The sequence below is a fragment of the Ostrea edulis genome, chromosome 10 (genome assembly GCF_947568905.1).
Source record: "Ostrea edulis chromosome 10, xbOstEdul1.1, whole genome shotgun sequence".
Classification (NCBI taxonomy): domain Eukaryota; kingdom Metazoa; phylum Mollusca; class Bivalvia; order Ostreida; family Ostreidae; genus Ostrea; species Ostrea edulis.
Window position 1 is genome coordinate 22,448,312 of NC_079173.1, and position 27,989 is coordinate 22,476,300.

A 27,989-nucleotide genomic window follows, 5' to 3' on the forward strand; every position below is an offset into this window, starting at 1 on the left:
CATATCATGCAGTACATTAAGGGGAGGAGGTTTCATTTGGAGCACTTCCAATTTGGGGAGCTGGGACACATTTGTTTTTCATAAGAACAATCTCTAGTTATACCCCCTGAACGAAGTTCTGGGGGGTATATAGGAATCACTCTGTCTGTCTGTCTGTGCAGATTCGTGTCCGGGCCATAACTTCTTTGTTCTTTTACTTAGGCATACCGTATTTGGCACACAGGTAGATCACCATGAGACGATGTGTCATGTACCTTCATGACCTCTATTTGACCCTTGACCTCAAGGTCAAAATTAAAGGTTTTTTACAATGGATTCGTGTCCGGGCCATAACTTCTTTGTTCTTTGACATAGGCATACCATATTTGACACATGAGTGTATCACCATGAGACGATGTGTCATGTACCTTCATGACCTCCATATGACCTTGACCTCAAGGTCAAAATTAAAGGTTTTTTACAATGGATTCGTGTCCGGGCCACAACTTCTTTGTTCTTTGACATAGGCATACCAAATTTGACAAATGAGTGTATCACCAGGAGACGATGTGTCATGTACCTTCATGACCTCCATATGACCTTGACCTCAAGGTCAAAATTAAAGGTTTTTACAATGGATTCATGTCCGGGCCATGACCTCTTTGTAGTCTTAGACCACAGGAGTCAGAAATTTTATCAATTAAATCAAAATAAAAATCCGAATAAGAAAAATCAAATCTGGAAAAGAAATATCCATTGTCTTCTGACAATGTTTTTTAATAAGAAAAGGGTGAATATTTTTTTTCTAGATTGGATATTTTTTCCCCAGAGTTTTATTTTGCTTTAATTGATAAAACTTCAGACTCCTGTACTTAGACTAGCTGCAGGACTATAGCATTCTGATGATGGGGACTGACCCCATCCAAGTTAAAGCTGACACTAACATGGACCCCATGACTTTCCAGAGGTGGGATCGGGCCCGTTTTACAAAACAACTTATGACAAAATCGCAAGTCTTAAATGGTATTACAGTTATTAGTTTAAATGAATCAGAACTTCTGAGGCTTAATTTTCAACACAATTTTTATTTACGATTTTGCATTGGAGTGAATGATCTAAATTCTTACAATAAACAGGAATATTGCAGTATGTAAAGTTGGTCACAAGTCGTAAATTCCTTTGCAACACGCCCCTGGTGTGTAGGAGAAGCAAGTATCCCAACAACCAATCACACTCATCACGAGCCATGTATCTCGATCAGGTAAACGGAGTAATCCGTAGTCAAAACCAGTATGTAAAAATTGGCCCAAGAATTGATATTTAACATGTCAGACAGCATTTGAACCAATGATAGGTTGTATTGGCAAACTAGATCGTTATAATGACCATAGACTTAGCAAAATGCTGACTTTAAATGAGACAGTTGAAACTCCTGTAACATCAACTTGGTTTGTCACAGGCCTGCCTCGATTAAAAAACTGATCATATGCAGAACAAGCTCTTGCATATCAAATCAGTTGAGAGACCTACATGTAACATCATATGAAGGTGATAATGGAATATTGCTACATAAATGACAGAAGAAAATCAATTCCCATGAAAATAAATCTACTGGAATTCTCCTTTTGAGTATGACATAACTAAATTTACAGGCACCTATAGGTGACTGACCAATCCTCCCTCACAATGAATCCATGACCTTGAACCCTGACATCAAGAGGCACTTCCTCTCCCTTTTTATGACCTCTGTGTAAAGTTTGAGACCAAATTCTGGAAGGATGCTTTTTGCTCTGGACACATAACAATCTTAATTAAAATTAGATCCTTTCACGTATATCCCTACACCCTGTGACCTGATCAAAGGATCTTATAATTTAAATTGGACACATAAGCATTCACAATGTGGTAGTTGCAGAACTGTAGCTCTTGGGGAATAATTCCCCCCCCCCCCCCCCCCCCCCCCCCGTTTCTTTTTCAGAGAACCAAATGTTGACAGCACTTTGAACAATTTACACATAGGATGGAAATCTTCATATTAACAATATCATATGTATATATTATACAAACTAGCAGTTAATGAATTGGCATGTTTAATTTGATTTCATACAATAAACTTGGAAGAAAACCATGAACATGAAATTCATATCAACTTCAAGTAAACACATAGAGGTTAATAATATTCACATCCTATTTTAACAACACTGGTTTTACATGCAGGCATATACATTCCCTTTAAATATGTAATTCTACAAGACTGCATGTAAATATACTAGAAAAATACATCAGTTTTCATCATTTCAAATATATACATGGTGTAATTGGAGGTTTTTTTTTTTTTTTTATATATCTCCAACATGGCATAAAACCTAGATCTAGGTTCTGATCTGTCCCAATCCCCCCCCCCCCCCCCCCCCCCCCCCCCCTCCTTGCTTTTGAAGATCTAATGATTCTATAATATTAAACTGCTATATTATTTAACAAGTCTCCATTGTATATCAGGGCCTGGTTTAAGATAATCGTAGAGATGTAAATTTTCTGGACTTTGAAATACTGCTTGCAGTTCTGTTTACAAGAAGAAATGGGGAGCACGTTCCCAGAATAAATCTTCCCAACGTCAACAGTTATTAGCTCAATCTTTTCCGTTGTCACCACACATTCCACATCGTTGTTTTTTGTGGTTTCAAATTCTCTCCCCAGTAGCAGCAACAGCCTAAGAAAATAGACGACCTCGGATTACATTTCCACCGATCAACTGTTATAAACAAATCTTGTTTCATAAACTTGTGTTTTCAAAACTGACTTGATTTCAACACAGAGCTTTAACTTGAAAATATATAGAGATTTCTTTTTAAAAGTTGATGTATTTATTTGTTCTTTTATTCATGCTAAAATAGACGAACATGTGCACACTTGTATTCGACGTGAGGCAAATCTAGTCAGTTTACATAAAGCACAAATTCTTATCAATATATTTCATTGTCATGTCTCTCAATCATTTTCTCAAAATTGCTGTTTATTTGTAAAGTCAAAACAAACTAAATTTATATAACAACAAGAGGCCCATAGACCACATCACTCACCTGATTCACAGCCCTGTCATTGTTCAGCTGTTGTTATTTTAAAGAAATTCACAAAATAATAAGGTCTTGCCATAAAGAACCTCTATATGAAAGCCCTACCTTTAATAGTTCAGCAGATATTGAATAGGTCAGAATTTTTATTTTTTAAGAAAAGTAAGACAAATTCCAAGGTCAAAAGATCACCATTGTGTACAAGGTATCTATACACAAAATATTAAATCCCCAGCTAAAAGAGTTCCGAATATATCGTTGTCTTCTTAAAAATAGGTCAAACTGTTGAGTTCAAGGTCACAGGATCAAAGATCATGATATCAAATGAAATGTCTTGTCATAAGAAATATATACACAAGATATGAAAGATCTACAGTTCAGGAGATTTTACAAATAGGTTAAGATTTTTATTAAAAGTAGGTCAAACTTCCAGCTTAAGGTCACAAGCTCACACACCATTGCATCACATGAAAGGTCTTGCCGTAAGGAACATATTTACAAATAATGAAAGTCCAAGCTAAAATAGTTCAAGAGATTAAAAAAAAAATGAAAAGATTTCCAATATATCAGCATATAACACTTTGATCTCCTATTATGGCCACACCCTACCCCCAGGGACCATGAATTGCTCAAACTTGGATCTACTCTATGTCAGGAAGCTTTGATGTAAATTTGAACTTTTATGGCCCAGTGCTTTCTGAGAAGATTTTTAAAGATTTTCCCTATATATTTGAATGTAAAACTTTGATCTCCTTTGTGGCCCAACCCTACTCCAAGGACCATGATTTGAACAAACTTGTATCTGCACTATGTCTGGAAGCTTTCGTGTAAATTTCAACTTTTCTGGCACAGTTGTTCTTGTGAAGATTTTTAAAGATTTCCCTATATATTCACTTTGATCACTTATTGTGGACCCACTGATATGATTTGAACAAACCTGAATCTGCTTTATATCAAGAAGCTTTCATGTAATTTTAACTTTCCTGGCCTATTGGTTCTTGAGAAGATTTTCCCTATATAATCGCATGTAAAACTTCAATCCCCTATTGTGATCCCACCTTACCTCCGGGGGCCCTGATTTGAACAAACTTGAATCTGCACTATGTAAGGAAGCTTTCGTGTAAATTTGAACTTTTCTGGCCCTGTGGTCTTTAAGAAGAGTTTTCGATGACTCCACCCTATTTTTGCATTTTCAAGATTAGCTCCCCTTTAAAGGGGGTATGGTATCCTTCATTGAACAAACTTGAATCCCCTTTACCCAAGTATGATTTGTACTAAGTTTGGTTGAAATTGGCCCAGTGGTTCTGGAGAAGTCGAAAGTATGAAAAGTTTGCACAAGGACTGACAGACACACAGACAATGGACAATCAGAAAAACTCACTTGAGCTAAAAAAAAATACACAGTTTTTTTTTTTTATGGATGTACCCGTTTTGCTACTATAAACAGAGGCAAAAGCAACCAATAGTAAAATGCACTAAATTGAAATCTTTCTTTTTATCTCTTTAACAAGGTGTTGTTCCACCTTCACCACCCACCTGCTGTGTACCCCAGGAAAGGTAGTCCGGCTTTGTTGCGGCATGGTATTCATCCACCAGCTGCTGAATTACCTCCCTTGAATTATCAAATTCATCCAAGTTGTCCTTAAATATGGATTCTTTCTTAAACTGGTCCATGAATGCTTCTCTTTTTCTGAGTTTGTCGTACTGGTGTAGAGTGCGTTCAAACAGCTGTGTGTAGAACAATACAGATGTAAAGATATACATCAAATACAGGTGTGTGTAGAACAATACAGGTGTAAAGATATACATCAAATACAGGTGTGTGGAGAATACAGATGTAAAGATATACATCAAATACAGGTGTGTGGAGAATACAGATGTAAAGATATACATCAAATACAGGTGTGTGTAGAACAATAAAGGTGTAAAGATATACATCAAATACAGGTGTGTGTAGAATAATACAGCGGTAAAGATATACATCAAATACAGGTGTGTGTAGAATAATACAAATGTAAAGATATACATCAAATACAGGTGTGTGTAGAATAATACAGGTGTAAAAATATACATCAAATACAGGTGTGTGTAGAACAATAAAGGTGTAAAGATATACATCAAATACAGGTGTGTGTAGAACAATAAAGGTGTAAAGATATACATCAAATACAGGTGTGTGTAGAACAATACAGGTGTAAAGATATACATCAAATACAGGTGTGTGTAGAATACAGGTGTAAAGATATACATCAAATACAGGTGTGTGGAGAACAATACAGGTGTAAAGATATACATCAAATACAGATGTGTGTAGAACAATAAAGGTGTAAAGATATACATCAAATACAGGTGTGTGTAGAACAATAAAGGTGTAAAGATATACATCAAATACAGGTGTGTGTATAATAATACAGGTGTAAAGATATACATCAAATACAGGTGTGTGTAGAACAATACACAAGATATACATCAAATACAGGTGTGTGGAGAATACAGGTGTAAAGATATACATCAAATACAGGTGTGTGGAGAACAATACAGGTGTAAAGATATACATCAAATACAGGTGTGTGTAGAACAATAAAGGTGTAAAGATATACATCAAATACAGGTGTGTGTAGAATAATACAGGTGTAAAGATATACATCAAATACAGGTGTGTGTAGAACAATACACAAAATATACATCAAATACAGGTGTGTGGAGAATACAGGTGTAAAGATATACATCAAATACAGATGTGTGTAGAATAATACAGGTGTAAAGATATACATCAAATACAGGTGTGTGGAGAATACAGATGTAAAGATATACATCAAATACAGGTGTGTGGAGAATACAGGTGTAAAGATATACATCAAATACAGGTGTGTGTAGAATAATACAGGTGTAAAAATATACATCAATTACAGGTGTGTAGAATAATACAGGTGTAAAGATATACATCAAATACAGGTGTGTGTAGAACAATACAGGTGTAAAGATATACATCAAATACAGGTGTGTGGCTTATTATAGATATATAAGATTGATTTCCTGTAGTTGTATGTGACAAACTGTAGGTATGCAGGTGCGACTTGTCAATATACAGGTGTACAAGAGTTTGATTTACTGTAATACAGGTGATTGACTTAAACCAACTGGTATGTGATTGACTTAAACCAACTGGTGTGTGATTGACTTAAACCAACTGGTATGTGATTGACTTAAACAAACAGGTGTGGGATTGACTTAAACATTTGTGTGATTGACTTAAACTGGTGTGGGATTGACTTAAACAGGTGTGTGATTGACTTAATGTTTGTGTGATTGACTTAAACAGGTGTGTGATTGACTTAAGCAGGTGTGTAATTGACTTGAGCAAACAGATATGTGATTGACTTAAATGTTTGTGTGATTGACTTAAACAGGTGTGTGATTGACTTAAACAGGTGTGTGATTGACTTAAACAGGTGTGTGATTGACTTAAACAAATTGGTATGTGATTGATTTAAACAAACAGGTGTGTGATTGACTTAAACGTGTGTGTGATTGACTTAAACAGGTGTGTGATTGACTTAAACAGGTGTGTGATTGACTTAAACAAACTGGTATGTGATTAACAGGTGTGTGATAGACTTAAACAAACAGGTGTGTGATTGACTTAAACAAACTGGTGTGTGATTGACTTAAACAGACTGGTATGTGATTGACTTAAACAAACAGGTGTGTGATTGACTTAAACGTGTGTGTGATTGACTTAAACAGGTGTGTGATTGACTTAAACAAACTGGTATGTGATTAACAGGTGTGTGGTTGACTTGAACAAACAGGTGTGTGATTGACTTAAACAAACTGGTGTGTGATTGACTTAAACAAACTGGTATGTGATTGACTTAAACAAACAGGTGTGTGATTGACTTAAACAAACAGGTGTGTGATTGACTTAAACAGGTGTGATTGACTTAAACAGGTGTGGGATTGACTTAAATGTTTGTGTGATTGACTTAAACAGGTGTGTGATTGACTTAAACAGGTGTGTGATTGACTTACACAGGTGTGTGATTGACTTGAACGTTTGTGTGATTGATTTAAACAGGTGTGAGATTGACTTAAACAGGTGTGTGATTGACTTAAACGTTTGGGTGACTGACTTGAACGTTTGTGTGATTGATTTAAACGTGTGTGTGATTTACTGTTGATGCTGTATAAAAGGTATTTTCTGTGGTTGTTTAAGGAATTTTGCAGATAAGAAAAATCTGCAAAAATTACAGCTGTGAAATATTTCAAACAAAATTAATTATGTTATCTAAATGCATTGTTCTAATGCAACCACAGAAATTGGAAACACAGAAAATAATGCTACCTTTTAAAATAAAAATCCTAACCACAAAAAATAACTGTATACAAGGATTACAGGTGTATAACTCACAGTAGATACAGCTACATACAGGTAGATATACAGCTACATACAGGTAGATATACAGCTACATACAGGTAGATATACAGCTACACACAGGTAGATATACAGCTACATACAGGTAGATATACAGCTACACACAGGTAGATAACTAACAGTAGATATACAGCTACATACAGGTAGATATACAGCTACACACAGGTAGATATACAGCTACATACAGGTAGATATACAGCTACATACAGGTAGATATACAGCTACATACAGGTAGATATACAGCTACACACAGGTAGATATACAGCTACATACAGGTAGATAACTCACAGTAGATATACAGCTACATACAGGTAGATATACAGCTACATACAGGTAGATATACAGCTACATACAGGTAGATAACTCACAGTAGATATACAGCTACATACAGGTAGATATACAGCTACACACAGGTAGATATACAGCTACACACAGGTAGATATACAGCTACATACAGGTAGATAACTCACAGTAGATATACAGCTACATACAGGTAGATATACAGCTACATACAGGTAGATAACTAACAGTAGATATACAGCTACATACAGGTAGATATACAGCTACATACAGGTAGATATACAGCTACACACAGGTAGATATACAGCTACATACAGGTAGATAACTCACAGTAGATATACAGCTACATACAGGTAGATATACAGCTACATACAGGTAGGTGTGTGATATATTGTCAGTATATAGGTATGTGATATATTGTCAGTATATAGGTATGTGATATACTGTCAGTATATAGGTATGTGATTTACTGTCAGTATATAGGTATGTGATATACTGTCAGTATATAGGTGTGTGATTTACTGTCAGTATATAGGTATGTGATTTACTGTCAGTATATAGGTATGTGATTTACTGTCAGTATATAGGTATGTGATTTACTGTCAGTATATAGGTATGTGATTTACTGTCAGTATATAGGTATGTGATATACTGTCAGTATATAGGTATGTGATATACTGTCAGTATATAGGTATGTGATATACTGTCAGTATATAGGTGTGTGATTTACTGTCAGTATATAGGTATGTGATATACTGTCAGTATATAGGTATGTGATTTACTGTCAGTATATAGGTGTGTGATTTACTGTCAGTATATAGGTATGTGATTTACTGTCAGTATATAGGTATGTGATATACTGTCAGTATATAGGTATGTGATTTACTGTCAGTATATAGGTGTGTGATATATTGTCAGTATATAGGTGTGTGATTTACTGTCAGTATATAGGTATGTGATTTATCGTAAGTATGTGTGTGTGCGACTTTGTGATTGTAGTTTGTCTTTAATTAAACATATTTATGTAGGTCTGTGACTTACTGTTGATATACTGGTGTGGTTGGCCAACATTAAACCACTGACTCTGTGCGATGTCTGAATATATGGCGATTTCCGTGACAACGCAACCTGAATACTTGCAGGACCCCAGGGAATAAACTGTGCCAACTTCCTCTCTCTGATCCTCTGTAAACTTTTGTGCACCTAAAAATTCAAACATAATATCTTTATTAACACTAGATGTGTTGGCACAACTTCACAACATTTAACGAACTGGAACAAAACTCAAACTTGATCTGTAACTCATCAATATACACCTCAATATAAAAAAAATCAGTTCAATATCTCAAAGTGTTTAGAAAAAAGTCCGGAAAACTGGCCGTAACAGTAATTTTTCTACATTAAAGGGGCACAACTCCATCAAAAATCAACCAAGCGGAACAAAACAAACTCGATCTACAACTGAGCCATATTATATACCCACCTACAAAAAAGCAATTCAATATCTCGAGGCGTTTATTCGCATGAAAAATTTTGACCCCCACATTGTGGCCCAAACCTAGTCTCAAAGGCTCACAATATAACCAAACATGACATTCACAAATTTTGATCCCCTATTGTGGCCCCATCATACCCCCTGGGACCATAATTTGAATGAACTTGAATCTACTTTATATCAGGAAGCTTTCATGTAAATTTTAATTTTTCTGACCCAGTGGTTCTTGAAAAGATGATTTTCAAATAACTCCACCCTATTTTTGCCCATTTTTAGTGTCTCCATTTTGAAGGGAGCATGACCTTTCATTTGAACAAATTTGAATCCTCTTCACCCAAGAATGAATAGTACCGAGTTCAATTGCTTGAGATGAAAATGTGAAAAGTTTACAAACAGATGGACTGACAGACAGACAAAATGTGATTAGAAAAGTTCACTTGAGCTTTCAGCTCAGTGGCCATTTTCACAAAATATGTGACTAAGATAAAAACAAAAAACATCTCTGCCTTTTCCTAAACTAAGTGCAACAATGCCTTGTGTAAGAATGCCAGTTTTATCACCCAAGTATAGAGCATCATTTAACTTTGCTCAATCAGAAATATATAAAGGGAGAATTATAAAACCACTACAGTGTTTAAAATTTTTCTCATATTAATCGTAAGAATTTTTTGGGGGTGATAATGGCCACAGGATTAATCGTAAGAATTTTTTGGGGGTAATAATGGCCACAGGTGAGGTAGTAAGGTACTCTTCGACAGTGTTATATTCAATGTTTTTGACCTTGACCTTTCGACCCCGATGTACTGTTTCACTTTACCTGTGTGGGATCGACTTCGCCCTGGATGATGTTGAGGATGGAGATGTAGCAGTGATTGGCCTGACGGTGGACTGGAGTGGACACCATCATGTTTTTGGGCTGTAACAGTCGACGCATGACGTCCAGGACTGTGGTCTTACGTACACTGGCCACCTAAAAAGATACGTACAAGAGGTAGAGGAAGAGAATTTAAATGCCTATCATATAATGGGATTTGTAACATTAATGTAGGAATAAAGACAACAAATCAAAGTACTGAAAGTACTGGGAAGTACTTGGTCTGAAAGTAAATATAAATAATTTTAAAAGAAATCCGTTCTGTATATTGTGCATGTATATAGTGCCTCATAAAATTTATAAATCTACATTTCTTACAAAAATAATTCTCAAAAGAATAGTGTCATATTAAATATGTTAAAGTTATCTCAATTTCTCTGATGACGGGACACAACAGAGAATTTGATTGATTGATTGAATATTGTTTAATATTCTCGAGAGGAATGTTAAACAATATTCATTCAATCAATCAATCAAATTCTCTGTTGTGTCCCGTCATTAGACATGGGGCAAGAATCAGCGACATTTTACCGGTGAGTTTGTAGCCAGCGGAGTGTGCCCCACCATCAGATAGTGTAGTCGTGAGGTGGGAATCAATGACATTTTACCTGTGAATTTGTAGCCAGCGGAGTGTGCCCCACCATCAGATAGTGAAGTCATGGGGTGGGAATCAGCGACATTTTACCTGTGAATTTGTAGCCAGCGGAGTGTATCCTGTCATCAGATAGTGAAGTCGTGGGGTGGGAATCAGCGAGGCAATCAGGCCAATCAGATCATTGTTCATGTAACCAGGGTAACGCAGTGTTGTAGTGGACGTTGACATAACAGTGGAAACCTGTTCAAATGATAATTAAAATAAAAATCGATATAAACATGCACTACGTTCATTCTGGTAGGGCAGATTTGGATTTCTCAATTCCTAGAGACCATGGTACTGTTGTTGATTAAAATTTATCTGAAATATTGTGGGAATGTACCTGAGCAACAGAAACTAGGGAGAGGGCTAAAATAGGCTATGCCTGCTGCCCGATCCCATTCACTTTGTGAATAAAATATAGTTTAAATTAAAAACTATTGTGAAAATTTAAATAATATCCTTGAGTTCATTGTTTCACAAAATCTCACAAAGAAATAGTTCAAAAGTAAACCAGACCCCAGAGCCATGAACATCTCGAGTTGAAACTCATAAATGGTTTCTGGCTGAAAGTAAAGAATTATTTCTCAAGTCAATGAGCTGAACTTAATAAAGTATGCCACTAAGTTTGAGTCTTACATTGCTGAGAAAATGCTTGAGACCCATGGGCCATATCCCTCACCTGAGTCACATTGACCTTGCTGCTGTTCAGCTGTTGTGATTTTTAAAAGATTTGTTCTTTTTAATCTCTATTCCCATGAAATTTTTTGACCACATATTGTGGCCCTAATGTAGCCCTAAAGGGTCACTACATTACCAAACTTGAATTCACACAACATGGGTATGCATCAGCACAAATATGACTAACATGCAAATCACCAAGTAGTGCTCTTGTTTTATATGAATCTTGACAAGATCAATACATCTACAGAATCATCAGAGTCTATCATCAGAGTCTATCAACAGAGTCTACCAATAGAATTACAGACTTTCCCTCAATGTTACAATTCTTTAAAATGATAAGCTGAACAATGGAAATTTCCCAGAGAGATGTTTGATCAAATTTGGATGTTCAAGTGGTGGATCTAATAAAAAGTAAAATCTGCAATATCCAAATTTGCAATACCCCCAAAACAAACTGTACTCCTGGGGGAGAAGTAGCACCTTCCAGTTAGTTTATCTAGGAGTAGTACCTACCAGTTGATTTATCTAGTAGTACCTACCAGTTGATTTATCTGGGAGTAGTACCTACCAGTTGATTTATCTAGAAGTTGTACCTACCAGTTGGTTTATCTAGTACTACCTATCAGTTGATTTATCTATCTAGTAGTACCTACCAGTTGGTTTATCTAGTAGTACCTACCAGTTGGTTTATCTAGTAGTACCTACCAGTTGATTTATCTGGGAGTAGTACCTACCAGTTGGTTTATCTAGTAGTACCTACCAGTTGATTTATCTACAAGTTGTACCTACCAGTTGGTTTATCTAGTAGTACCTACCAGTTGATTTATCTACAAGTTGTACCTACCTGTTGATTTATCTACAAGTTGTGCCTACCAGTTGATTTATCTAGTAGTACCTACCAGTTGATTTATCTAGAAGTTGTACCTACCAGTTGGTTTATCTAGTAGTACCTACCAGTTGATTTATCTAGTTGTACTTACCAGTTGATTTATCTAGAAGTAGTACCTATCAGTTGATTTATCTAGGAGTAGTACCTACCAGTTGGTTTATCTAATAGTACCTACCAGTTGATTTATCTAGCAGTACCTACCAGTTGGTTTATCTGGGAGAAGTTGGGTGTCTCTATGTGGAGTCTATCTGCTGCTATTCTGTTCAAAGCTGTGTTGTCCAATACAACCTAAATATACAATTAAATGACACTACAGATTCCAAGCACCACTACAAGCCCCAACACCATAAACTGAGAAATTTCAAATCCAGCGAAGTTTTGAGATAATTTTCATAAACAAATAACATTTTCAGTTTATGTTTGCATTTGAGTATTTTATAAACTTGCAGTTTTTTTTAAACATCTGTTCTAAATAAATCTTAGGATATGAGCAATCAAAATGTTGACTTAAGTCTATTCTCTGTTTATGGTCTTGGGGCCAGGTAATCGGTCTTGATTCCATCATTTTAATGGATTCATATTATTCTTTCAGATTTAGCGATTTTCTTCCACCCTTTTTCTGACATATATTTCATCTGACATGAACATCCTTGATTTACCATGTACAAACAACTCATTATGATATGCTAAGCTCAATGTCCCAGGAGGATCTGGGTTAGAATAGATCCTCAGAACCCCTTGCTTGTCATAAGCGGCGACTAAATGGGGGTGGTCCTTCAGATGGGACTGCAAAAACCGAAGCGCTGTATCATGATAAAGATCCCTCCCTGCTCAAAGGCCGTAAGCGTTGAGCATAGGCCTAAATTTTGCAGCCCTTCACCGGCAATGGTGATGTTTCCATATGAGAGAAAGATTCTCAAACGGGTTATTAAACAATATACAATCTTCAATATCAATCTAATTAGACTGATCACATGGTTTAGTTTTTGCCACACTTAGTCAGTTGTTTATATCAGCAACAGCATATTCAGAAGCCATCTAGCAATCTCTGGTTGGAAGTCATGTGACAATTCAAAATGGCTGCTATACACAGCGGAAAATGGCAGTTTGATTACCACTGACTACGGGTGGTCGCTTAACAGAGTTATATCGTCCAGGATTTTTAATCGGGAGGAATTAAATGACCACATGAAACATATGACCGCTTGATAGGGGCGATTTTTCAGTAGGTTCTGTACTGTTAACAGCTTCCATAACAGTGCTCCCCCTTTTACATGGACGACATTACTACACGAGTAATTTGAGTGAATTCTGGTCAATTTTTTTTTACGGTGAATGCGATATAGACTACCTTTAACATAAAACAGAGTTAAACCTGTGATTCATGATACTGTTATGGCCAGGTAATTTATCTGTTTTGTGGAACAACATTTCAGCAGAACAGTAGGTTGTTTTCAGAAAACTTGTGTCCGATAGTGTCCGAGAAATACCATAAATAGGGTATATTTAGTCAATTATATGGTCAAATCATTTATGTGTTTTCCTTTAATAGATGTATTTTGAATTTCTAATTAAAGTTGATTTTTTGACTGTGCGAGTTAAACCTATATTACAATATATGACTGGTGTCTGACTGTCAATAAAAATTTCTGATGGCCTTTGTGTTATTTTTCTCAATTTCGGCATTTTTTGCCTTTGTAAATTACACAAGAGAGGATCTCATTATCCTCCAAAATTAACCTGATTACTTTTGATGAATTGTTAAATATGTTTTTCTAAACATCATAATGAATAAAATTGAGGAAAATTCAATGAGGTTTTTTTTTTTATCAGGTGATAGCTATCATTAGCTACCTTAAACATGACCTACCACACAATCGGCATTCTGGGTAAGCCTTTTCAGTGTCAGCAGTGAGTTGTAAGGCTGAACGACAACATCAGACATCTCATCCAGGTTAGGAAATACAGAGTACGTCTGTACCAACTTCTTTGGAAATCTATGGTAAAGAAAAAGCGGACAAGAATTAAACTCATAACTTCGTTGGAAACCCAGTTGCGGTAGCTCAGTGGTAGAATGTTCGCTTCTTAAACTGGGAGGTCGTGAGTTCGAGCCCTGCTCGTGCCATGGCTGTATTAAACCTAAGATGTTGAAATAGGTAGTGATTACTCCTTCGCCATATGCTCAGCATTTAGAAGTGAGAATCACGGGTCTTTCAGATATGACCTTAAAAACGAAAGTCTCTGTCGTGGCAGGCGTTGATACAATAAAGAACCCTCACTGTTACAGCCCTGAGTGTTAAGCATAGGTCTAAATTTGAGGTATTTCACCTACAGCTGCTGACGTCTCCATATGAGTGAAAAATTCTCGACAGGACGTAAAACACAATCAATCAATCTTTAGAAACCTACGATGAAGAAAGGTGAAATGGAAACAAATTCCAGACGACAACATAACCAAGTCATTCAGTCTGTCCCTGTCTCCATCACCACCACCCTGCACTTCTGAATTGTACGAACTTGGATTTACTCTATGTCAGGAACCTTTCATGTAAATTTCAACTTTTCTGGCCTAATGATTCTTAGAAGAAAATCTATAAATGACCCAACCCTAATTTTGCCCTTTCTTGATTATTTCCCCTTTCAAGGGGGCAAGAATCTTCATTTGAACAATTTTGAATTCCAATTTACTCAATGATGCTTTGTACCAAGTTTGATTGAAACTGGCCATGTGGTTCTGGAGAAAAAGATGAAAATGTAGAAAGTTAATAACCAAAAAAAAAAGACAAACAAAAAAAATGGACAAATTTGGATAAGAAAAGTTCAACTTAGTAAACTAAGAAAGGAGCGTAAAAACTTTTAGGCAAAATAAAGCAGTACCGAGTGTTAACTATGCTACTACACATTGGCAAACAAAGTTCAATCATTTACCTTAAAAACATGAGCAAGATCAAAGTGAATTCTTTTGTTTCGATCATACCAGACTATCAGTCATGAAAATAGTCCTGATTATTTAAAACTCGGCACACTGGCACCTACCTGTCATTGAGTCTTTCTAGGAGATGGGACCCCATTCCTGAGAACAAGGACACTTACTGGTCATTGAGTCTTTCTAGGAGATAGGACCCCATTCCTGAGAACAAGGACACTTACCTGTCATTGAGTCTTTCTAGGAGATAGGACCCCATTCCTGATCCTGTTCCCCCAGCAATGGAGTGACACAGAACAAAGCCCTGCATACAGATAGATAACATGTTATAAAACGACAGCACCATGTTTTAAAAAAATCAACCAAATTTCTACAATACCCCCCTTTTTTCATATTTGGCAACTAATTCCTTTATAACTGTGCATATCATCAGTAATTCTTCACAAAACTCCTGACTGAGTGGGGATGCTGGCTTGTTATCAAATGAAAAAGTCTAGAAACCTTCAGCTGATCAATTGTTACTAAACATATCTAAAAGGACTGGTTCACATTTTTGGAATTTTTTTTTTCATTTTTGATTCACATACAAACCAGTGAAATGTTAATTTTGTAATTTAAAGCATCTTAATTGTTCACAGTACAAATTTAACTTTTAAATGATACATTTTAAAACTTGAAATGTAATAGACATAATAAACTTAGATTCATATCTATTTCTTTTGAAAACTTCGTAAACAATATCACAATCTTTGTTTACAAAACAAATAATAAACTCTCCAAAATGAGCTTCTGTGATAATGTTTCACCTAAGTTTTATTGTGAGACCTTTTAAACACATTAGACAGTAGATTTTGATTGTTAAAAGTGAAAATCAAAATTTGGGGTGAAACCATGAGTTAGTCTCTTTAGTCACTATAATAATTTAGGCCCCACCCTAGAACCAAAGCCCTTACCCCTGGGATCATGAAATTTACAATTTTGGTAAAGCTAGGGTGCCCGCTCCTGCTAAATACCCATTCAGGTTCAGTTTAGTTTCCACAGCAATAAAAAGATGTTATTTTAACTGTTTTACACAAACACACTATACAAAGTTTGGCCCTGCCCTGCAAGTCAAAATCCCTAATTTTGACTTTATGTCCCCATTGTCCCAATGATGCTTCATACGAAATTTGAAAAGACTTGCTATGGTAGTTATCAAGAAGAAATTAAAAATTTTCAATTGTTAAAACCACACATTTAAACATGACTATTTTGGCCCCACCCTGATACAGCCCTCACCCCTGGAATCATGAAATTTACAGTTTTGTTAAAGGACTACCTGCTCCTTCTAAATATCCATTTAGTCTAAATTTAGTATTGATATAATTAAAGAAGATGTTATTCAAACGTTTTACACATGAACACTATACACAAAGTTTTGCCCCACACTGGAGTCAAATCATCGACCCTGGGGATCATGAAATTCACAATTTTGGTAGAGGCATTCCTTTCCTATATGGCTATGCATTCAGTTTTTCTTACATATGAATGGTTGCCTAGATTTTAGGTCAATATTTGGCAGTCTTGCCCCAACCCTTAGTCCCCAGGTTGCAGGAGTTTACAATTTAAGTGCCCCTTGCCCAAAAGATGCTCATACAAAATTTGAATACACTTTAAAGTGTAATTATCAAGAACTTAAAAGTGTTCAATTGTTAACGGATGACCCACATCACGCAATGACAGATGCAGACAGCACCACTAACACTGTACTAGAAATCTGATAAGCTGACCTCTAGTCATTTATTACTGTCCGGCAGTACCACTAACACCGTACCGTACTAGAAATCTGATAAGCTGACCTCTAGTCATTTATTACTGTACGACAGTACCACTAACACCGTACCGTACTAGAAATCTGATAAGCTGACCTCTAGTCATTTATTACTGTACGACAGTACCACTAACACCGTACCGTACTAGAAATCTGATAAGCTGACCTCTAGTCATTTATTACTGTACGACAGTACCACTAACACCGTACCGTACTAGAAATCTGATAAGCTGACCTCTAGTCATTTATTACTGTACGACAGTACCACTAACACCGTACCGTACTAGAAATCTGATAAGCTGACCTCTAGTCATTTATTACTGTACGACAGTACCACTAACACCGTACCGTACTAGAAATCTGATGATCTTACCTCCAGACTGTCGCTACCGTCTGCCTCTCTGTCAATGATGTCAAAGATCTCCTCATACAGCTTCTCAGCCTGTACAAATTTGATATAAAAATTAAATCTTCTCCATTATCACAAAGAGTACATTAAAGTTAGTGAAAAACAGCAGGAAATGAAAATAAAAATATTCTTTATTTATCAAGCGACAACACATTATTAGGTATTACAACGTTATGACTCATGTTCGAAATATAACTTCAATTTGAATGATGTGCCGTAATATTCAACATTTGATTTTTAATTAGCAATTATCCACTATGCATGATCAGGGAGATAGCTTTCTTTAGAAACTGTTGTGTAAGTGTTGTCTAGAGTGAAGCGTTATTAATCTGCTTCAGAACAACATCAGATTCCACAACAATGCCTCTGGAATGTAATCTTCTGCTTATTTGTTACATGTACGATTTACATTGGAATTTTGCAAATAAAAGCAGTTGTTGTAAACAGTTTGCTCATAAGATTTCTCTGGATTTACACAGACTGTTCAACTTTAGAATGATACCTGACTGTAGTCAGACAGACAACTCTATGATACCTGACTGTAGCCAGACAACTCTTCGATACCTGACTGTAGCCAAACAACTCTATATCTGACTATAGCCAAACAACTCTGATACCTGACTGTAGTCAGACAACTGTATGATATATGACTGTAGCCAGACAACTCTATGATACCTGACTGTAGCCAGACAACTCTGTAATACCTGACTGTAGCCAGACAACTCTATGATACCTGACTGTAGCCAGACAACTCTATGATACCTGACTGTAGCCAGACAACTCTATGATACCTGACTGTAGTCAGACAACTCTATGATACCTGACTGTAGCCAGACAACTCTATGATACCTGACTGTAGCCAGACAACTCTATGATACCTGACTGTAGCCAGACAACTCTATGATACCTGACTGTAGCCAGACAACTCTATGATACCTGACTGTAGCCAGACAACTCTATGATACCTGACTGTAGCCAGACAACTCTTCGATACCTGACTGTAGCCAGACAACTCTATATCTGACTGTAGCCAAACAACTCTGATACCTGACTGTAGCCAGACAACTCTATGATACCTGACTGTAGCCAGACAACTCTATGATACCTGACTGTAGCCAGACAACTCTATGATACCTGACTGTAGCCAGACAACTCTTCGATACCTGACTGTAGCCAGATGCCCAGTTGTTGCCAGCTCCTCCGCCATGTTTAGACAGGTAGATATTCTCTGGGTTGTAAAGGTTAGCGTAGGGAGAATTCATTATTGTGTTGATGACACGAGGCTCCAAATCCAACAATACTGCTCTAGGAATATAATGTTCATCATCCGCCTACAAGTACAAATTATCCATCTAGAAAACCAGCATGGTTCTCAGAATGTAATGTTTATTATCTGCCTACAAGTACACATTATCTAGAAAAACAGCATGGTTCTCAGAATGTAATTTATTATCCGCCTACAAGTACAAATTATCTAGAAAAACAGCATGGTTCTCAGAATGTAATTTATTATCCGCCTACAAGTACACATTATCTAGAAAAACAGCACGGTTCTCAGAATGTTATGTTCAAAGTCCACCAACAAATCAAAATGATCTGTCCTGAAAACAGACTGGTTATTGGAACACCATGTTCATCGTTGGCCTACAAATAAGATTTACAAGCTAATCTGTTCATACACTAAGACAGCCCAACAAAAAGCCCATGCATTTCATCGCTCACCCTAAGAAACCTTAGTTCTAGGTCAACACCCATCTTGGGCAAGTATAACAAGGTCTTGCCATAAAGAATCTATATACATAATATGAAAACCCTACCTTAAATAGTTCAGGAGATATTAGGTAACCAATTCAGGGTTCAAAATTCTTCAAGACTAGCAAATTCCGTATTCTGACTCATATTGATATGTCACCAACTTTAGGTGAGGTACCACAAATCTAGACCTATGCTTAGCACTCGGGGCTGTAGCAGTGAGGAATCTTTATCGAGCCAATGCCTGCTGCAACACAGGACCTCCGTATTTAAGGTCATATTCAAAAGACCTGTGATTCTCACTAATGCTGAGCGTTTGGCAAAGGAGCAATCACTACCTATTTTAAAATGTCTTAGGTTTGACACAGCCATGGCACGAGCGGGCCTCGAGCAGGTCAAACTCAAGAGTTCACCGTCACAAGGTCAAAAGACATGCTATGAAATGAAAGGTCTTGCCATAAGAAATTTATATGTATACAAGAAATGATAGATTTACCTTAGATATACGTAGTTCATAATAAGTAAGATTTTCATGAAAAGTAGGTCAATCTTCCAGGTCAAGGTCACAAGATTGCACATCTTTGGATCACATGAAAGGTCTTGCTGTAAGAAATCTAAATATATGACAGCCCTTGCTTAAATAGTTCAAGTTACAGATATTTCCCATATTTATCAGCATCTTACTGTGGCCCCACCCTACCCATGGGGACCAAACAACAAACTTGAATCTACTCTATATCAGGAAGCATTCATGTAAATCTCAACTTATCTGGCCCCTATATAGTTGATTACATGTAAAAATTCTGATCCATTATTGTGGCCCCACTCTATCCTCCAGGGGCCATGATTCTAACAAACTTGAATCTGCACTGTCAGGAAGCTTTCATGTAAATTTCAACTTTTCTGGCCTAGTGGTTCTTGAGAAGAAGATTTTTAAAGATTTTCCCTATACATTTGCATGTAAAACTTTGATCCCTTATCATGGCCCCACCTTAACTCCGAGGGCAATGATTTTAAACACTATGTAGAAGCTTTCATGTAAATTTTAACTTTTCCTGCCATATAAGTTAAAAAGATTTTAAATGACCCCACTCTATTTCTGCATTTTCATGATCATTTCCCCTTTAAAGGGGGCATGGCCCTTCATTTGTGCAAACTTGAATCCCCTTCATCTAGGAATGCTTTGTGCAAAGTTTGGCTGAAATTGGCCTTCTGGTTCTAAGAAGAATATTTTTAAAATTTGTCAGTGTATTTTTGCTATTTTGCTATTATCTCCTTGGAGAAGGGCATTGCCCTTCATTTGATTTGAATCTCCTTCACCCAAGGATGCTTTTTGCCAAGTTTGGTTGAAATTAGCCCAGTGGTTCTAGAGAAGAAGTTGAAAATGTGAAAAGTTTACAGACAGATGGATGGCGGATAACAGGTGATCAGAAATTCAGCTCAGGTGAGTAAAAATACCTGTCAGGTTAATACCAAGAAGCACTAAAAAGTTCTGTATTCAAACTTGAAACTTACAGGGAGGGTTCCGAGGTTAAAGGTACCCAATCAAATTTTTACCTGTCATTAATTTCATCCGTTAAATTTAATCATTCTAATTAAAAGCACAAAATTCCACAACCTCAATGTGTTTTCTTGATAACTGAAATACACTTGTACCTGCTCAATGTTCAATACTTTAAATACCTGATAAAAGAAGACGTCTTTCCTGTCAGTCCCCTCTGTGGCAAAATCCTCCAGTATTCCCTCTGATAAAGAGAGATAAATTGTTATTATGAATTAAAACCTGTATACACAAAATCGTCCAGGATTCCCTCTGATAAAGAGAGATAACTTGTTATTATGAATTTAATGTTGTATATTTTAAATTCCTCATTGACAATGGGGGCCGGTAAATAATAAAATGGGGTGAAAATAACCGTTACCATGTATACAGTATTGAAAAATCGCAAATTTGAAAATACAATTGATAGACAATGTGCAAATTCATTTCACTCTGTTCACACTATTTTGATTTCATCTTCAGTCTTCACGAAAAACTTTGTGAAGCACAGGCCCTTCGGGCCTTCCAGTATAATAATTTTGCAAGCCCGAACAATATTTTAATGGCCCAAAATGTTTTTTCTAATTTGACCACGTGTCATTTACAAGGTGTTGCATGCTGATTCTACACTAAAGATACATGTATGTTCTAATGTAGGAAAATACATATCAAGGTGATCATGGATATAGAGAACAACTGACATTAAAAGGATTATCTTATTTTATTTTTCAACATATTAATCTCAAAGATACATCAGCAGCTCATGTTCTACTTTGTTTTGTAAACACCACGTACAAAACATTTTGTTTTCTCCAGAATTAAATCTTAGTAAAGGCCCACCCTCTTTCGTTCTCTTTTCTCCTTGTACGACCGTGTTTTTTTTTTTATTTGGATCTGATGGTTGTGATTACGAAATACGCTTGTGAGGTCTGGAATTTCACGGATGAGCCCCCTCCCTGCACAGACACTGGAAGTTAATGTAAATATATAGTATGTGCATGTATTTTTTTTACGTGCACATACTATATATTTACATTAACTTCCAGTGCCCTTGCCTCCCTATAATACTTCAGAAAAAGCAGCATGGTTGATCGTTTTTTGATGAGAAATTTCACGTTCTGACAAAGCCAGAGTCAATCTCACACTTTATTTGTAATATATACAAAACATACAATAAAACATTTACAGGCCCGTCGGACTCCTGGGTTAAATATTTCTAGAAGCCCGATCCCGATTTTACTGGCCTCGGGCCACCGGTTAACGTCGAAGACTGCATCTTCATCCTACAATTCCTTCTATTAGCAACTGAAACTAACAGTTTCACATAGTATTTTTAGCCTTATGATATGCTTAGTTGATTAGAGTGCATGCATGTTTTTTATGTACATGTTTGAATTAAACTTAATAATCATAATAAATCTATGATTAGAAAACTGATTCAGCAGAAAGGACTCTGTCGACATCTGCATTTTCATGCGTAAACTGTACAATCTATACAAGAGGCCCACTTGTTTTGTCAGTCACCTTCATGCATATGCAGTGATTTTTTAAGGCCCATTTTGGGTCCGAATTTCGGCCCTTTCCCCTCCTAAAAATTGCCAATTTTTCCCCAGTTTAGCTTGCATTTCCCCCAATAATGAATTATGAAAAGAAAACGTATTTGAGAAAAATAAACATTTGATGTGAGTTATATACATTAAGACTTAACAAAGAGTTATGGGAATGATGATTTGGATAGAATAGTTGAAAATTTTAGAAGGTTAAAGAAAATTAGATGTGTAAAATATATAAAGATAATTAATGTTTGATATGATTTCAAAACTTATTTACGATAAAACTGATTTTTCCCAATTTGACTGAAATGTCGATAATTTCTCCCAATTCAAAAGCCACAGGACCCTTGTAAAAAATGTAGAAAAATCACTGAAATGGATCCTGATTTTCACCAACAACTGTTGCAATGCTAACTCTTACCTGAACTTATTCCATGTTCTGCACATAACTGCTTCCAAAACTCCATTCCAACTATAAACAAAATCATCTTAATATCATAATGCAGTCACACAGATATTCAAGTGAACTTTTAATAATGGAGCTGCCGCAGGTTTTCAGCTCAAATGGATCTTTAATACAAACATTTAATGAAGCTGCAAGTTTTCAGTTCAAATGGAGCTTTAAGGTGGCTCCCTACTCCCAGAAATAGTTTCTCAAATCAGTACGAATTGATTTAATTATAAAAGATATGATGATATACAATAAGTATATGTGCCAAAAAGACAAAAAATATACAAGTTTGGATAAAAACATGATTTTCAAAAAAATTATTTCAGTGCTCCATGTCGCATCCGCTATCAGGTCGCAAAATGGCAACCTAAAAATATTTCTGGTTGCCATTTTCAAATTTCTAGTCGCCATTTTCAAAATTTCAAAATAGTAAAAGATTTTGTAAATAAGACTTACAAGGTTTTTTTTAAATATGAATATCTTTCAAGTAAAATATCAATACCCATGTATGCATTTTGTTTGTTTTATTTTTAAACTGAATAGAAATGTACTGTGAAACATGCTGGATGCTAACAAGTCAAGTATTTACTCTGGCAAAAGCTGTATTGCATTGGGCCATCCTGTGTATTTTACAGTATGTTTCTGGGGAAGAAAACCCAGCGTTCCACACAAGGATTTGCTTTAAAGTCAAAGTTCTTGAAATTTCTTTTGAAGTGTCAGACATTTGGTCTGACACTGTTAGAAATAGTGTCAGCCCAAACAAAATTTTGTCAGTCCAGATAAAAATGCATCGCTTTTGAGGTTTTCATATATTTTAATTAAAATCAACTACATGTGTAATTGTATTCAATCTCCATCTCAGCTATAAGTTTATAAATCATCTTTTCATACCCTTTCTCATCTTCCTTATACTCTGAATGAATCTTCCTCACTTTCATTATCCGAGTGACTTTCTTGCTCTATTTCTCTCTCACCCTCCACTTCTCTCTCATCCTCCATTTTTCTCTCTATCCTGTATATTCCTCTCAACTTCTTTCTCATCTTCCTCTGCAATCGTTGTAACTACTTTCTCTCTCACTTAAGCCCGAGTGTAGTTGGTCTTTTCGTCAGTTTCGACTTAGAGCAGATTGTGTCATCAAGCCAGGGCTCGCGATGCCCATCGCATTTGTCGCATTTTGCGATTTTTCAGAAAAAAATGCGACAGAAATTCCGGAAATGCGACACGGACATTTCGTATTTTAGTATTCGTGCGCCATTTTGAATTTCAGCTGTTGGCATCCAAACAGCCTCAGGGCTGTTTTACCTGTGCAGAATGTGGATACCCTGTCGCATGGGAACAATAAGACTTAGGGGCGTCTTGTTTATTTAGCAGTTTACACAAAACAAAGGGTTGATCCTCTATGTGCAGGTTGGTGTGAATGAAATGAACTTTGTGCGTGCCAGTTGCCTACAATATAGAGATACCCGAGTCATGACTGGGGAGTTCCTGTTTTGTACTGGATGGAATAAAAAGCGTGTGATTGTGCACACAAACTAGTCAATGGAAGATACTTCCGTGTTAATAAACATATATAAAATTTAATTTGTCGGTTCATCACAGTACAAAAGCGATTTCATCTAGAAAGGTAAACTAGAATGTTCAGCTATATTTTCTAATCCATTTGACGTTAGTATAGTGTATAAATAGAGGAATGTTGGGAAATTGCATTATTCTTTAGGTCTTTAGTTTGATCTATTTAGAAAATGGCCATGAGAAAACGCAAAACAGTAGGTTCTTCTGAAATTGCTATCCTGTCATCTTTTGACTTCACATCATCTTAAGCCATTTAAAATTTGTTTCAGACTTCATGAAGTCCCTTCTCCTCTACATGATGAGATTCACCAAAGGACCACTTTGTCATTCTGGATTTCAAGATGAAAACAGGATTCTTCAGTGAAAATGTGATGTGAAACTATGATCATGTGTTATGTATTACAGTAATTAATTTTCAGTAACTTTGTCATCAGTGACTTTTTCTAGACTGCAAATTTAATGAGTAATATATGTCATTTACACTACTAAAATGATTAATAAACATTTAGAAACTCATTTCTTGTCTTTATTTAATATAGCCAGTTTATATGCTATGAAATACTCCTATTTTTTTCTAGTATGAAATAGAATTGAGTCAACTTAGCCAAAAACAATATTTAGGAATAAAACCATGATTGTGTTGCAATGTCATCAGACTGACTAAAAAGCAATCTGCTGAAATACAATCGATTATCACAATATCCTAATAATTATAGTGATTTGTGATAAAAGCTAAACAAAGCTATGTTGTATACATTGTGTAAGAATAATCAGAGATATGATATGTTGTATATGCCTCTTGAATAATATACATGAAATATAGATCTACAGTAAACGTGTATGAGTCGATGCACGCGCGCCAGGTTGCGACACAAAATTTTGGTCCAGTGTGAGCCCTGCAAGCAGTAGGTAAAAACGCTGCAAACAAAAGCCATTGTCTCCCAGATTGCCAGGCGGAGATACAATCGGTTTCTCTTCTCCTCGTTGTTCCTCACAACTGATTCCTCATGTTTACGTTTCAATGTGTTGCCAGATTTAGCATCGGTTTGAAAATTTATGAGCCATATGGCTGCCATTTTTCCTGGTAAAAAATGGACTTCGATCCCGATCTTATATCGGCCATCAGGACCGACAATTAAGTAACTCGTGTCGGACATTTACTACTTTTATCGGATAACCCGACATTACTGACACTTTTCAAGAACTCTGTTTAAAGTTCTCAATAAGTGAGTCTTTACTGCTTATCATGTTATGCGAATAAAAGCTTCTAGTTTTGTTGGATCTTTTGCTGAACAATTAGTACCAGCATCAATAAGAACACTACATCCCGAGTTTGATTGTCTTTGAAAATCAACAGCAACAGTTGCCCCGCTCGACTTACTGCTAATAATGCAGTCACGGACAAAGACACGTAGACTCTTACTGTTACCGTGAATAGTCACACTTCCATGTTCGAAAGATGAACACTCGGTCGTGGCGAAATAGGACAATGGGGGTCCAGAAATGGTGGACGTTGCTGGCTAATTGGCCTCTGCAAAACATTTTCCATCACGAAAATTCCCGCCGCTATTTCAGGACTGGGGTTCTTCCTTTACGTTTGCATTTCTCTTTAGACACTGCTACATAATCTTTTGATGCAGAACTTTCTCCGTGCGATTCTTAAATTTCTTTGTTACATGTACAAGGCTGAGGCTTCTGCTTTTTACTATTGATAAATCCAAAGTGCTCTAAACCTCGTTTTCCCGCCATCTTGATTGTTTTGACCGAGACTGAAAAATATTTATTCAGACTTCTGATCCCGATTCTAAAATTTTACTGGATGCCCAAATTTTCTCCACTCGCAAAAATGCGACTTAATTATAATCTCTAGTTGCAAAATTGATTTTCTGGTCGCAAATGCGACCGATTTACTTGCAACTTGGAGCACTGTATTTCTACACATAGATGAACAAAAGACTGGGGGATTTGAACTCAAGATCTGTGGTTCACCAGCCCAATGCTTTAACCACTGAGCTACGATGATAACAAACAAATCGATCGATACAAATAATTTCACAAAACATTTAAATCGCCATCTTGTACGTAGTGTCAAACAGAGTAAGTTTTAGTGTAGTTAGCTACCTTAATGCGTTTCGGAATCCTCTTCCAGTAAAGTGCTTGCACCATCTATGTATTTTCACACTTGAATTTAGACAGAAGTGTAGTGGGAAAATATTTTGATACTAAATCTTTGAGGCATTTATTCAAAAATACATCTATGTACGGCATGAATTGTGCTCAGAAAAGATTGCGAATTAGATTAAAGTTTTGGATAGACAGGACAAAAACAGTATCCTCGGCAACTTAAGTCGCAGGAGCATAGAGAAAAACTTCAAATCCTTAGACTCTTCTGCAGAATCAAATTCAGTATCTCCATCAATAACAAGTCCCCCCCCCCCCACCACCACCACCACACACACAATTAGATATATGAGGTAACCTTTCCATGGCTCTAACACTAAAGTGAAGCAAAAAACTCCTATTTATGCAAGTCTTTGTATTGTGAATTTCATATTGGACAATCTAAAAGTCCATTTGTAATAAGCGTTGCACAAGATTGTAGTGGTCAGCTGGGTTCAATCGCCAGAGGCCCTGGAACTGACAGGTGAAAATGCCTGCTAGGGGATTAAAATCCTAGGTTAATGTCTTCAAGGAATGTAGCGGTCAGCCGGGTTCGTCTGCCATTGACCAGATAGCTCAGTTGGTTGAGAACCTGACTAGAGATTCAGGGGGCCTAGGTTTGAATCCCGGTCTGGTCCGTTGCACTTTCTACCTTCCTGTTTCAAGATCCAGACACCCCATCCCACATGTAAATTATTAAAGCATGTAAAATTAGTATTGCACAAGGAAGCCATTAATATCAGTACCAGATCCAGAAAGTGCTCTGAACAATCAATACTAAAAGTTCTTCATCAACTAGATTCTAAGTGAAGTCCTATACATACAAAAAAAAGTCAAAGGACAGATAAATCAGGGATTAAAATCAAAGGTCACCCGCTCGATCGAGACAACTAAATACTGGTATGGGCAACAAATACTTTACAGAAAACAGGTGCTACAAATGTGCGAGGCACGTGTCACATAAAAGTGGGGGTAAGAGTCCGAGGAATCTCGGGTTGTTTACACCTGTACACGTCTGACATTCAGCACCTGTATCATATCTTAAATCACTGCATTGTGTGTAACCATTGTTGCAACGTGATTATGTTACAGTGTGTTCATAGATCTCTGAATATTATGATTCAATAAACTAAAGGAAATTCGGGTGGAGAGTATGTAAAAAAGAGCCTAGTGACATAAACAAGTTCCTTACTTTGATTTCCGCATTGTCCCAGCTGTAATGTAATAATTTCTCGAGGCATTTTGTGCTATGCTTGATCAAATATATTCTTCAATATAAGTTTAACACAAAACTTCCATCACATTTCTCATTTCTCGTACAAACTTGTAGCCATGTAGGCCTATTTTGATTTTCACTTGGCGGCAAGTTTAGGGCAAGCGGTAAATGTAGTACGGTCCAAAGCCGAAAGTCCCGGATAGCGATGAGGATGATAGTAACGGAAATGAATGATGAT

The 27,989-nt window shown here is 36.4% G+C and overlaps 1 protein-coding gene and 1 long non-coding RNA gene across 2 annotated transcripts; one reads left to right on the forward strand and one right to left on the reverse strand.

Annotated features, from left to right (window-relative positions):
* Positions 1-2,052: 2,052 nt before the first annotated feature.
* LOC125665543 (tubulin gamma-1 chain) lies at positions 2,053-27,925 on the reverse strand. The gene is made up of 13 exons (XM_048898230.2): positions 27,728-27,925; positions 22,773-22,823; positions 20,942-21,003; positions 18,670-18,837; positions 17,471-17,539; positions 15,512-15,591; positions 14,232-14,358; positions 12,563-12,649; positions 10,840-10,989; positions 10,098-10,250; positions 8,827-8,988; positions 4,587-4,778; positions 2,053-2,689 (listed from the first exon to the last, which is right to left on the reverse strand). Exons 1-13 carry the CDS (start codon positions 27,774-27,776, stop codon positions 2,660-2,662), a joined length of 1,380 nt encoding a protein of 459 aa, XP_048754187.1. The 5' UTR covers positions 27,777-27,925; the 3' UTR covers positions 2,053-2,659.
* LOC125665545 (uncharacterized) lies at positions 23,776-24,891 on the forward strand. Its single transcript, XR_007366263.2, has 2 exons — positions 23,776-24,210; positions 24,645-24,891. It is a non-coding gene; the product is annotated as an uncharacterized LOC125665545 (long non-coding RNA).
* Positions 27,926-27,989: the final 64 nt, after the last annotated feature.